At 49.8% G+C, this 13,618-nt stretch overlaps 5 protein-coding genes across 5 annotated transcripts; 2 read left to right on the top strand and 3 right to left on the bottom strand.

The window, feature by feature from the left end:
* Positions 1-3,258: 3,258 nt before the first annotated feature.
* FSUBG_9741 (uncharacterized protein) lies at positions 3,259-6,999 on the top strand (the record flags this gene model as incomplete). Its single annotated transcript, XM_036688287.1, has 1 exon — positions 3,259-6,999. One exon carries the CDS (start codon positions 3,259-3,261, stop codon positions 6,997-6,999), a length of 3,741 nt encoding a protein of 1,246 aa, XP_036534740.1.
* A 374-nt stretch (positions 7,000-7,373) lies between these two features.
* Positions 7,374-8,126, bottom strand: FSUBG_9740 (carbonyl reductase 1; the record flags this gene model as incomplete). Its single annotated transcript, XM_036688286.1, has 1 exon — positions 7,374-8,126. The coding sequence occupies one exon, from the start codon at positions 8,124-8,126 to the stop codon at positions 7,374-7,376; it is 753 nt and encodes a 250-aa protein (XP_036534739.1).
* A 553-nt stretch (positions 8,127-8,679) lies between these two features.
* Positions 8,680-9,447, bottom strand: FSUBG_9739 (DNA replication complex GINS SLD5; the record flags this gene model as incomplete). Its single annotated transcript, XM_036688284.1, has 3 exons — positions 8,680-9,039; positions 9,088-9,268; positions 9,323-9,447. 3 exons carry the CDS (start codon positions 9,445-9,447, stop codon positions 8,680-8,682), a joined length of 666 nt encoding a protein of 221 aa, XP_036534738.1.
* A 486-nt stretch (positions 9,448-9,933) lies between these two features.
* On the bottom strand, positions 9,934-10,698 carry FSUBG_9738 (uncharacterized protein; the record flags this gene model as incomplete). Its single annotated transcript, XM_036688283.1, has 2 exons — positions 9,934-10,108; positions 10,166-10,698. The coding sequence occupies 2 exons, from the start codon at positions 10,696-10,698 to the stop codon at positions 9,934-9,936; spliced, it is 708 nt and encodes a 235-aa protein (XP_036534737.1).
* A 402-nt stretch (positions 10,699-11,100) lies between these two features.
* Positions 11,101-13,077, top strand: FSUBG_9737 (peptidylprolyl isomerase; the record flags this gene model as incomplete). The annotated part of the gene is made up of 3 exons (XM_036688282.1): positions 11,101-11,167; positions 11,222-12,882; positions 12,940-13,077. The coding sequence occupies 3 exons, from the start codon at positions 11,101-11,103 to the stop codon at positions 13,075-13,077; spliced, it is 1,866 nt and encodes a 621-aa protein (XP_036534736.1).
* Between the last annotated feature and the right edge of the window lie 541 nt (positions 13,078-13,618).

Here is a 13,618-nt window from a genome sequence, read left to right as displayed (position 1 = left end):
GGGAGCAAGTCTCCAGCGCCTATCAGCTGTTATTTTTTGGCCATTTGCTTTCGTGATATGTATGATTCTCTGTGACTTGAGTCTTTTTTTGCTGTGCATTTGATATTCAATGGTGTTTTGTTTGTGTTGCACTGTCTAAATAGGCAATCTGCACCCGAGAGCAGTTAAGGAAGGAAGGAATGAACACCCTCCAGCTTGCAGCCAAGTATTTGAAATGGCACACATGTCCAACTAACATCATAAGATTTGTTTAGTATAGATACTGTGATCGGATCGCTGTAGGGTATGGCAACCAACTCTGAGATTACGGAGAAAATCGGGTGAAGCAAAGACAAGGATGAATGAGAGTGTCGTGATGTATATGCAGTTTGCTTTTTGGGTATGATGAGTGCATAGGCCCTTCAGCGAGTGGGCGTTTGTAATATTTGCGGTTGAAGATGGGCGATGTTGGCCATGCGCTGTAGTGCTACACATTGACAACATAAATGGCTATTCTGTTGCTCATTGGATGAAGGGTGAAATGGCCTCGAGACGGGCCTCATTAGAGAGCAAGGCAACTCTAATAAACCGGGGTTAATACTACAGTCCTGCAATGCACGCACTGCGCTATGCAATGCAGAGTATGTACTGTACTGTGCATAAATGCCGCCGGGGAAGCCTGGCATGCCTGCGCAAGCGTGGTCTGACTTCTGCGTGCTGAGGGGCAGCAGACCCAGAATCAATGGTGAACGGAATCCTGAGTGGCCAGATCGTGACGCAGAACTTCGGCAGAAGTCGCTCGCGCGATAGGCATTTGATAGCAAACTCGTCGAACTGTCGGATACAAGCATCAGTCCAGTTGGTAAAGCAGTTTATAGACAGACAGAACGGGGAACGCGGCACGGGCTGCACAGTATGGATCGATGGTTCTTTCATCCATAGAAGCGCCTGCTGTCTACTCCTGCCACGCTCGCCAATGGCTGCTGAATGCTCTGGTCATCGATACTTTTCGAGGCGTTCATTCAGCTGGTTGATATTGATTGTGGCCACCTGAAGTGGAATGAAGTGGTGTGCTGGGTAGGGGCCCCGAGTTTTGAGGCTTGAGCCGTGGTTGGTCAGTTTCCTCTCTGATACTCAGACTATGTACATATACAACTTCGACAGGATGTGGCCGAAACCGAGCAGACACAGATGCCTAATGAGGATCCCGATGTCGAAAATAGGAAAACCAAGGGAATGTCAGTTGACCTAAATGTAGTACACAGCCAGCCACTCATCAGAATAAGCAACTCTGATGGTTGACCTGGCTGGCTGAACCCGGAACTACCTGACAACCCGTCATATGCTCAGGCCTCATCTCATCCCATGGTAACTTGGAGAATTGTTATGGAAACTCCCCCGTACTGCACATGTACAGCACGTCAGCTGTCCGTGATTGTCCAGAGCTGACTTTCAAGTTCACGTCGAATGCGCCTGTAACCGAGAGCAAGGATTTGTCTTGGATGGATCCTACATAACCTTCTTTCCTTGCTTTGTATGCCCAAAGCTGGATACGCACATAATATTCATCAGAGCCCTCACTTTGCACCCTTGTTATCCTTGACATTCCCTAATATACGTACCCTAACTTATCTACAGCCGAGAAAGCTGAACACACAAAGATGGGGAAGAGCCGTCTGTCTCAATGCAGGTCATAAAAATTCCATGATATGAGGTGATGTATGTACCTAGCTAGGACCCGAGCTCGAGCCCAGATCTGAGCCTGGCTTCTAACTCACATCCTGGAAAAATTCCAATCACAAACCTCACTTATCGAATGATAAAAAGATTACAACCAGTCCAGGATTAAATGGTTGATTTTGCAGTGGAGGTTTTCTGATGCAGGTATCCACTGAGGCGCCATAAGCTCGGGCCCAGCCTCCAGCTTCCAGGGGATGTAAGGTCGGTAACCCGCACTAAGATCCATACCTGGTGGAGGTACATAATGACTTGCACGAAAATGCAGGAGGTACCTTAGGTGCCTGTAAGGTATCGGATCTTGGTAGCCGTTTACAAACGTCGATTTTGGTGGGGGTGGAGGAAGGAACTTGGAAAGAAGAATCGAAAGAAGTCGAGTGGTACATCATCCATAGATAAAAAAGTTCCAAATGAATCTAACCACTTCATCTTAACAGCGTAACTAGGTATTCCTAGAAGCTGACTGATCGACAATTGAATAAACGAAAACGTCACGCCATCGCTATCATCAAGATGCCCATGCCCACCAAACCGTTACTTTAAACGGCAAAGAGCAGGGTCTCTGTCCTCCCTCCATCTCAGCGGGCAGAATCCAGCATCTACTAGCCAAGCATGGACACCACCCAAGCCCAGGCCTGTGGCATGATCTCAGCCTTTGCCTACGAGGAACATACGGAGTCCAAGAAGACCCAACACCGGGGTACCCCTCGAGCCCGGCGTGTCCCGGTACAGAAGTGTTGGATCATGACAAGATGACAGTCCACTTTGTCAGAGACACCACCGTATGCGCCGGATGCTCAGCACTCTGGCCTGGGGAGAATCGATCCATGTGTCAACTCCAGGGAAGCCGGAAGCACATATGGATGGCGAGCAACACCAAGCAAGAGCCTTAAAAAGACCCGCCGTGCTTCATGCGCCGTGGCAGGCGGCTCCCCTCCCACCTTATAGTCACCAGTGAAAACCCATCTTTTGCTATTCGCGATCCTCACAAAGCATTAGTGCTTCTACTACTTAGCTTGACCAGCCATAGGTTTTCTCTTTCCTTACAGGCCTACCATAGGATAGGATAGGATCTTTGCCCGTATACGGACACAGTTGATGTTCCATTCTACTTGCGCCAACGCATGCACATCCTTGGAAACGCCCTGCCGCTCATTGATCCATTCCGTTGACTTGTCTGACTTACGGTACCGAACAAGTATCCAAGACTTCTGGACTCCGCCTGCGCCTGCGGTTTAGTCGATCACTCCCAGGTTGCAATCAGTGACCCCCGCCGCCGAGTACCTTGCTGTGGACTTTGCTTTTGCGCCCGACCTCGCAGCTTCAATCTTTTCTTTTCTCGACATCTTTCCCTGCTGCGTCTTCTGTTTCCAATTGACAATATCTGCGGACGATCTCACTGCCTCAAGACGCCAGTATACAACAGCGCGGTCCCCCAATGGACCCTTTGTGCCATTGAGCACCAAAAATTTCGACTTATACGCCCTTTTGAACGGCAGACGAAAAGTTTAAGGAACCGGTTTTCAACGACATCGGCCCAACATGCCTCTCAGAAGGTCAAGCAACTCGGCCGACGGCCATTCTGTCACATCTTCGCCTTCTTTCTCCCTGTCAAGTACAAAGCGCCGATTCCCCCTCTTAAGCAGGAGAAGGAACCGACACTCAGATGTGTCGCAGTCCTCAATTCCTCCCTTGCCTTCACCATCACCACCAGCATCCCCTTCACCTTCTCAGAAAGTTGCCAAACCTGGACTCCGGGTGCATGTCCAGGTCAAATTCGAATCTCCTCATAGTTCGGAGCATGTTCGCGACTATGAAGCCTCCCCCCAGCTGAAAGCTACCGACCGCATTTGCCAAGCTTTGCTATCGCGCCTACAGCATTGCTCTTCTGAGCTTATCACACGCCACGATAGTAACGCTCTCGACCCGCTCCGCAAGCCACACCGTGACGTTAAGCCATTGCGTTATCGCATCACGTACCGTGTTGAGCGTGATGGTCTTGTTCTCGTAGAAAAGTCTTTGCGCTCTTTCCAAGAGTATGATTTGACACATGACGATGCTCGCGAGGTTGTCGCCGCTACCGACCGGATCATTGGTCTCTTTTTAGTGCGGCACGACCCCGGATTCCAATGGTCCGAGTCCGTTGAGTCTGAAGCTACCAGTCCCGAGTCCGAGACCTTCCGGCCGTGCACCGGCCGGCCTCAATCCATGGCATGCATCCCCCGATCTCATTTTGTTAGCGACACGCAGAAATTCGAGTTTGTATCTGGGTATTCGATTGAGCTTTTCTTGCGCAGCCGTTGTGCTACCCGCTACCCAGAGAACCGGAATGCCTCTATCAAGATTGATAGCCGACAGCCTTCGCCTCTACCTCTCCTGCTCGGCGAAGAATTGACCACCCGTGTCTCAAATCTTATCATTGACCCAGTTGACGCCTGGAAGCGCAAGTTCGACAAGCGTCATAAGTCTTGCGCTGGCCTGGAGGGCAGCGGTGGCTGCACTCATATCGAGGATGGAGCTGTTGATATCATGGTTAAGGTCCGTAACCACATTGGGCCTGACTACACCTACTTCTCCCATCGTATCCAGACAAGCAAGGTTCTTTTCAATGATCACGATGGGCGTGACTTTGACGAGTTTGCCAACCAAGTCAAAGCGAAGCTAGAGAAAGCTCGTGATATGACAGACAAATCTGTGCGGTCCTTGGATGATTTCACTCTCAACATCCGAGAGCTCCGTGGCAAGAACTGGTCTGTTCATGAGCCTCTCATCGTCCGACTCGACCCCACAGTTACATACTGTCGTCAAACCATGGAAGCTGTCATGGAACGTCTCCAGACTGGCATCAGTAACGTCCTTGAACATCATGAGGATGCTCTTGCTACCATGACCGTTCACAAGCGCGGACACCTCATCTTTGACGGTTTCCTTGATGGTGCTGGTGGTGATGACAGTATGCATCACGAGAGATTTGCGACACCTGATCTGGAGCGAAAAGCCCTCGAAGCCCACTTAAAGGAACGCATTCGTTCAGATATTACGATGCTCTGTAGAGACACATGTGCCATAGACTGTCCTGACACACTGCCAAACTTGCGGCTAAAGACAAGCGGAACAGCTGCATCTTCCATTGGAACAACCCAATTGATGAGGCCTCCTTATTCCACAGCTGGTTCATCATCTGCTGCGCCAACCACGCCTTCGCTTACTGCCTCGCTTCCTCGCCAACCCTCTGAGAAGTCCTTCCATGGATCCATGGCAAGCACTCGTTCTGACAACTCTCTTACCAAGAAGCTCGCGAAGGAAAGTCTGAGGGATCCCGTTGAATGCCCCTCGGCACCAGCAACCCCGTCACCCGACATGCGCCGAGTACCTCCAGGTGTTGAAATGGCCAAGAAGCATGGGCATATGTCTGACTTCATGGCAGACGACGAGAACCAGTCCGAACCCCCGTCTACTCCAAGTCTGGTGGATACTGATAGCCTCAGCCCTCGAGACAGTGTCGTTGCAACCCCCTCGCGGGCCACGCCCCATGATCAGTCTAACGAGGGACTTCGTATCCTAGACGATGGACGAAGAATCATCTATCAAGAGCAGTCTGATATGGATGCCATCGCAAGTGGAATGGTGCAATTCCACCGCCCGATTACCGACGATGATGAGCCTATTCAACTTGCCAAAGAGAAGCCGACTGAGAATCCCGAGAAGAAAGCGGCTCGCCGATCCCTGGACACCCGTATGCCGGACCTCTCTGGAAGTACAGACCAACTTCCTGAGGCAAAGAAGCATGAGCCAGTCATAACTCAACAAGAGTCACAGCCTCAAGCCCCCGCGACACCTGAGCTTCAGAAGGCAATGGTGGCTGAAGAGCCCTCAACTGAGAGTGTCGCAGAACAAGCACCCGGACCAGATGTTCCTGTGCCTGGACAGACAAAGGCCGAAGCCATCACTGAGAAGGGCACCGGCGAGACCCGAGCTTTCCAAGAGGAGCAGTGGGAGACGGTTGAGACCAGAGATAAACCTCGCGAGAATCCAACAGAAGTCGAGGCCGACTCAAAATCTGAAACGAGCTTTGGAACTACGCCTGAAGCCAGCATTCGTGAGGATGCCGAGACAAAAGACATTTCTACCCCTGAGGTTGCTGTGACAGTTATCACTGAAGAACAGCCATCTAATGAGAAGCAAATAGGGGCTCAATTGTCCAATGACTCTGAAGTGCAAACGCCAAAGGCTGAACCTGCCGTTGCTGAGAAACCCAACGCTTCACCCGTTGATGTCGCGCAGAAAACACTTGAGGCGTCTGTACTTGGAGAATTCTCTAAGCCGCCTTCCATTCACGTCGACACTGATGAGGCTGGTCGTGACGATCAGCAGAAAGAGCATGGCCAGGAAACCCCAATTCAGACCTCGACTTCTGACTTGAGGCAAGCGGAGGACGATCCAGAAGTGATCACGTCTCAGGCGCCTAAGGGAGCACCGACTTCTAGTGATTCTGGCATTTCTATGGAGGGTGATGCCAAAGACCGCGAGGCTCAGTCGTCAGCTGTAACAGACCTTGCTGAGAACACATCTCTCCCTGCCAGGAAGACAGACGATCAGTCTTCCGTCAAGGCTGATGTCATTGGCAAGGACGAGCAGCATGTTCCGCACTCGGATGTGATCGATGAACCTGAGATGGTAACCCACTTTCTTGAAACTGTTCCCGAGGACACTCTTCTCGAACCTGCTGAAGTCGTAGCTGAATATGTGGAGATCGTCACGTCCGACTCACCCAAGACACCAGAGGAGCCCACGCCTCTCGAAGAACCTCTTCTTATGCCCACCATTGCCTCTGCCCCTCCGGAGAGTCTGCTGACCCCGGACAACTTCTTCTCTTCCTTGCCAGAAGAGAAGGAGAAGGAGCAAGACTACCCTCGAAAGCCATTCGATACCTCGGATTTCGCCGACGCCCTGGCTCGACCTCGAGTCCGACCTCGAACTGCCACACTGCCCGAGCGCCGGTACTCGACAGCTTTGACTCTTGAGATTAATATCAATGCCCATAGCGACCCCGATCAAGAACACTCACCCATCGAGGATGCTCCCAAGAGCGCTAGTGGTGCGTGGGGGCGAGACGGCCTCCATCGCCGACAGCCGTCAGCTGGCTTCATCGGCTTGCCAGACCAGCGGCGGCTTCATTCTGTTGGTCTTCGCAGTGCTGTATTGCCATACCGTTGGCAACAGATGCGTCGTGAACAGGCGCTCTGGGAAGGACGACCAGGCACTTCTCATAGCGAGGCGTGAACTTGGAGATCATCTAGCTCCTGTCAATGATGATGATGACTTGCACCATGTTTTTTATTGTTTCAGTTTCATTTATACTTTCGAAAAATAAGAATCCAAAAAGATACTGTTAGGTTAGGATGGCAGCACGAAGGATGGGAAGAAAAGGAAAGGCAACTGGCCAATAAGTCCATAAATGGTATGGCTTGGCAAGGGCGTTGGTTAAATTCGATGTCATCTGCATGCAAAGCATTTAGACTTGGAGCATGATATAATGCAGAGGATACCATTTCAGAGTGTTTATATAACGACTGCGTATTCCGAGAGACTTGTTTCTTCTTCTAATGTGACCATTGTCGACGTGCCTTGGGACCTGAAGATGCTGCTTCGCCTTTTCACCAGGGGATAACCCTCTTATCGTCCTTGAATGTACCAGTCTCCCCATCAGGTCCCAGAGTGGCGGCTTCCACAGAGCTAATGGCACCCAGATCAACTGGCTCGGTTCCTGCAAATCCATTCAAGGCGGTCCGGGAGTTGTGCCCTGGGCATGCAATATTAATCTTCCACTGTGGATCATTCTCGTACCTGATGGCGAAGTGGAGCGCCATCATGTTGAGAGCCGACTTGCTATGCGTATAAACACCGAAATCAAGGCTATGCATCGGATGCGTAGGATCGGCCTTGAGTGTTAAACTGCCCAAGGCGGTAGAGACAAAGACAATGCGGCGGGTCTTGGTAGAGCGCTCAAGGAGGGGAATAAAAGAGTCAGTGACGAGGGCGGTTCCGATACAATTGGTGTTATAGACGGCCATCATAAGTTCTCGCGGAGACACGGCCATACCATAGCCTGAGATAGCGCTGTTGTTGATAAGGATGTCAAGATGACCAAATTTATCACGGACACTCTCGACTGCGGCGGCGATGCTATCATCTGATGTGATGTCCAGTATGAGAGGGGAGACATTGAGCCCCTGAGCTTGAAGCAAGGTGGTCGCCTCTTGTACCGCTAGTGAACGGCGGCCAGAGACAATGACGTGGTAATCATTGTTTTCGCTCGCAAGCTTCTTAGCGATTTCGAAGCCGATACCCTGATTGGCACCAGTGACGAGGGCGATGGTGGTATTAGCGCTGATGGTAGGGAGAGACATGATCGTGTCTTTTTGGGTTATGTGAGCGGTGATAGTAAGTAATGTCCCGTTGAGTATGGAGGCGATCTTAGAAAACAGTTTCCTCGCAGCGCTTCTTGCTCTTTTATATCTAGGATAGATTCTGATGAGACACAGAAGCATTGTGGTTGCCGTCATGTTGATGGCTCTAATCTCTATCTCCGATATTGATTGTCGTTGAATCCTAAATCCGAGGTTGGACTAGGAGCTCGAGGCCACTCTGAGATTGATTACCATTTTGGGAATGAGGTTAGGTCAGTGAGATGACAATGTTTGCCAGTCTTGATGATGCCAAGCAGAGGCTGAGCATTCTGAGTACACTTCTAACTTGCCCAATGCCCCAACTAAATAGCATTGCATCACGCTTATGCGTAAGAAATGAATCCGGATGCGAATGCCAACAATTCGATGCTTGTGAGCCGCAAACCAGGGCGGTAAAGAGTCTACACAAAGCCGAGCTGTCTTGGATGTGCAGACAGAATACGATGGTGGATATCGTAGCCTACCTGGGCCGAGCTTTGCCCCAGCAAGCGCATCAGACAAGTTCAGCATCACCAACATCAACCATATGCTTTGCACTTGACCATCGTAATATGAGCACATCGCCATTCTTGGCAGGGAGAGTGATATCGTCGTCGGTTCCTTTACCATAAACGTCCTTGTCTCTTAGCATGCGGACAAAGACAGCGGTATCTAGATCTGGTGAATCGATCATGCTGATATTGCCTGCAGTATCGTTGAGGTTCTGTAGTTGCTGCGGAAAAGATGCCAGGAAGGATGAGAGATAGTGATTGTGCAGAAGAGCCTGGTGTCTTGTCGCATAGGCTGCTTCTGTTGGAGACATCCTATCTCTCAGCTCTTGAGTTGAGAGGTAATGTAAGGTGTGCTTGTCGATCTAAGAAGAGTCAATTTTCTGTAGGTTAATGAGGTCAAGGACACTTACCTTTGCTATGCGAGCCCGAAGAAAGCTTCGAACAAGGAATTTGTACCTCTCGAGCTCAGTCTGAATAACGATGAGGGCAAAATTTGTCTTTGGATCCATATCACCCGTCATATCCTCAACCTTTTCGATCTGGGATTTGATGCGTGCATTGACGCGCTCGAACAAGCCGTCTGTTGGCCATCTATATAGAAGCTGTGAGTATTAGGAAGCAGGAAGAAGAGCACTGAAGATTTACTCGAGAAGCTCAGGTGCTGAGCGCTCAGCAACCCAGAGACGCGTCAAAGCTTGCAGATCGCGTGTTTCGCTGGGAATTCTGTGAGACGTGGGGTCGACTTGGCGAAGAATGTCATCGATATCCATTTCAGAGAATAAATAGTCCCCAGATCATGAGGCAGAAAGGTCATAGAAAGTTCGGGGGCACAGTTGGACTTAACTTGTGTGTTATATTTTCCTCTTCAGGTTGATCGTCAAGGTTGAGACTACGTATAGTGGGGTGTGTTTGTGAGGTTGACGAAGGGGAATGAATGTTTCTGCTGGAGCGGGGCCACTCACTCACTGTAATACTAACTACTAAACTAATTGCCGTCCTCGCCATTTAACACGCGAGACTGGACATTCTTTTCAGCAATTGTTAGTAAAATGTTGACCTAGAAGAAGGGTGCCTATATCGAGCTCTCTTGACGTTTATTCTTCACAGATATATATATATGTACAGGTTTATTCGCCTTCTATGTTTCAGTGGTTGATCCCAGACCAAGCAACGCCCATCACCTCTATCCCTCAAGTCATCCCCCCTATCTTTACATATCTACATGTTCTGCATTTGCCACAATCAGTTTGAGTTGGTTATTGAACCTTCTTGAGAGGCTTATGGGCCTCCCTTTCTGCTTGTTCGAAGCCATTCACTCGGCCATACACCCACTTGAGGAACGAGGAAGAGACGGTGACTAGCCCAGCTGAAAATGTGAACAGCATTACTCGCTGGGTCGTGGAAAGAAGTTCGAATAGTGGATATGGGTACCTGTCAGTGTTAACGATCTGCCGACTCACACTTACCGACAAGTCAAGAACAACTTACCATCCATTGTGGCTAAAGCAGAGCTCAACCCAGTACCAATAGGCAAAGGCAATGACAGTGCTGATTGCCATTATACCGTAAGCTGGGATGGTCCAAGGAGGGCTAAGAAGGACGAGATCCAGACTCAGGAGTACAGCGGGCGCAAGGTGAAATCCCATATCAGGGATGATGTGCAGATAGAAGTCATCAGGCATGAGCAGCTTGGGGTCAATGAGCCTCAGCCCCCAATACAAGATTGAGATAACAACTTCCAAGGGCGTGGCAAGAACAGCAACCGAATTCTTTGCCTGGAAGAGTGTTTGGCTCAGGGTGATATCGGCCAATGCTCCGAGAACAAAGGCAATGAGTGATGCTGAAAGGCCAATAATGGTAAGGAACTGCATATGCCATCCGTAAGACCTGGCTATAGGTGTATCCCAGACTGTGAGAAAGTGGAAGTTGTAACTGAAAGAGGCTATTCCGAGGATATGAAGCAATAGCGAAACATTTCGTGAGGGCGACGTAAGTCGTTGAAGGGGGTGACGAGGTGCCATGATGGTCGTGGTCCAGAGATGTTATTCAGATGGGATCTGCAAGAGAAGAGGGATTCTATGATATATAGAATGGAGAGTAAAAGTGAAAGATTAGAAACGGTTGAATTTGAATGTACTACGGATATTTCACATGATATGGATAATAAAGCAAGGAACCTGTCTTCGGAGCCGGGGTCTCGGACCTCATGGGATCCCGTTTAGTTAATAGATGTCATGACCTCAATGTGGACCTGGACCTGTGGGTATAGAGAAGCCACAATTTGAGGTCGTGCCACTTGAGGCTGAAATTGCCTCGACAACAATCTGGGCCTGTCGCAAAGTATACATCAATGAAAACTGCATCTTGGTCGCAACAACCCAGAAACAACGATCCGACGTTTCTGGAGCAGCCCGATAACCAAGATGGCCTCAGACGATGACAATCGCTCACAGAAGCGCAACCATTCCGAGTTTCGTGACGATGCGTCCGGTACAGCAATCCCCGTCGTCGCGTTACGGTTAACGATGCTAATAAATCGTCTAGACAGCTCCTCCGACGATGAAATGGGCCCTCAACTGCCCTCGCAAGCCCCCAAGAAGAAGCGGCGAGTCCTGCCCCACGAAAAGCTTTACGTTGCGGCTTTGCCTAAGTCGTCCCGTTACTCAAAGTCCCTGATGCACAAGGAACAGATACTCTTTGTGACATGGACTCCCCTGACCGAATTCCTCGTCACGTCCTCGATCGATGGTGTCGTCAAGTTCTGGAAGAAGATTGCTCAAAGCATTGAGTTTGTCAAGGAGTTCAAGGCGCACAATGGCGAGATTAAGTCGGTTTCCGTGAGCAAGGATGGCCGAAGCTTCGCGACTGCCGGTGTCGACGAAACAGTCAAGATTTTCGACGTCATCACATTCGACCTACTATCCATGATCTCTCTTGATTACGTCCCCAACTGTGTATGCTGGGTTCATAGCAAGGGCGCCTCGCTGCCACTCCTGGCTGTATCCGAGGAAGCGAAACCCCTGATTCATATCTACGACGGACGAGGCGAGAAGGAGGAGGTTATCCACACTATCAAGGGCTTGCATAGGAAGCCTGTGCATATAATGGCTTTCAACGAGGCTTACGACTGTGTGGTGTCCGCCGACGAGGGTGGTATGCTCGAATATTGGCGACCGAGCGGCGACTACGAAAAGCCAGATGGAGTTTTTGAGTACAAGAGTTCAACCAACCTTTTCGACTTCAAAAAGGCCAAATCGGTGCCGTCATGCCTCTCCATATCTCCCAACGGCAAAAGTTTGGTAGCATTTTCATTGCCAGATAGGAAAATACGCATCCTTGACTTTGCAACGGCTAAATTACATCGCGAGTACGACGAATCTTTGCAGGTTGCTGAAGAGATGCACCGTTCAGGGGCGGGAGCTGCTAAACTTGATAATGTCGAGTTTGGACGTAGGACAGCTCACGAGAGAGACATCGAATCACAGACGCTCAAGTACAAGTCCAATGTCATCTTTGACGAATCAGGCAACTTCATTATCTACGGCTCCATGCTGGGAATCAAGGTCCTCAATACATACACCAACCAAGTGGTCAAGGTGTATGGCAAGGATGAGAACTTCCGCGCTGTCAATATTGCCATATACCAAGGGGCACCCCAGAAGAAGGGAGTGACGACAGTGGAAATGGGTGCTTCCAGTAATCCTCTTTTACAGGAAGCAGAGACCCGAGATCCAATTCTGGTTGCTACTGGTGTTGGTAAGGTGCGGTTTTACATGTTTTCAAACGAGGAAGACATCTCCAAGTCGACACGAGATGTACAGAACGAGAAACCGATGGTGCTGGGCAACAAGAAGGACGCACAGGCGAAGAAGACCGAGACGGGCACCGGAGCCGTTATTCACACTACATATGGAGACATTCACATCCGTCTGTTCCCTGACGCAGCACCAAAGACAGTTGAGAACTTTGTCACACATTCTAAGAATGGCTACTACAACAACACGATCTTCCACCGTGTCATCCGCAAGTTCATGATCCAGGGTGGAGATCCTCTAGGTGATGGTACTGGAGGTGAGAGCATCTGGGGCCGCGAGTTTGAAGACGAGTTTAGCAGCCTCAAACACGACAAGCCATACACGGTCAGCATGGCCAATGCAGGACCTAACACGAACGCCAGTCAGTTCTTTATAACAACAGAGAAGACGGTAAGTTTGCTTCCTGTCTCTTGATGATGATGATGAGCATGCACTGACGTTGAATAGCCATGGCTAGACGGAAAGCACACCATTTTTGGTCGTGCTACCCAGGGATTTGACATCATCCACAAAATTGAGAATGTGCGGACGCACAAGGAGAAACCCGAGGAGGATATCAAGGTGCTTAACATTGATATCATATAGTAATACTGATGACTGGGCACGAGCCTGCAACATCGGAAACGCCTACATCGCCATACTGATAGGACTAGCCTCACTTTTGACATGCTGACCCCGTGAGAGCATGTAGACAGACACCAAGAGCCCTCTCCATGAGGTCGAACTCTGCTGTCCATACACTGGCTAAACGCCGCCAAAGTCGTCTTCTGTAGAGTTTCTGTCCATTGTCGTGCTTCGACAAGGCCCCTTGCAGAACAATGATGAAAAGCCAACAGCCACGAATGACATATAACCAATGAGAATGGAAGGCTAAATGCATGCACGAAAGCTCTGTCGATATAGGTGTAGGAGGGAGCACACAGAAATCGTATTAAGCATGGTATTGCAGAGCTTAGGCCCGACTGTTAGACGCCTAATCTGAGATATTCGTCTCAGCATTCTTTTCACTTAGTCGGCCAGTTTAATATCCCGTAAAATCAGCAAGCAGTGGTATTTGCCATTTTCATCTCTTCGTTTGAGGTGAGTCAGGCTAAAATTATGGTCCAAAAGTCTGTGGACACCCCAC

The sequence above is a fragment of the Fusarium subglutinans genome, assembly GCF_013396075.1.
Source record: "Fusarium subglutinans strain NRRL 66333 chromosome Unknown NRRL66333_c0000155, whole genome shotgun sequence".
NCBI lineage: Eukaryota > Fungi > Ascomycota > Sordariomycetes > Hypocreales > Nectriaceae > Fusarium > Fusarium subglutinans.
This window is presented reverse-complemented; position numbering and strand designations above follow the sequence as displayed.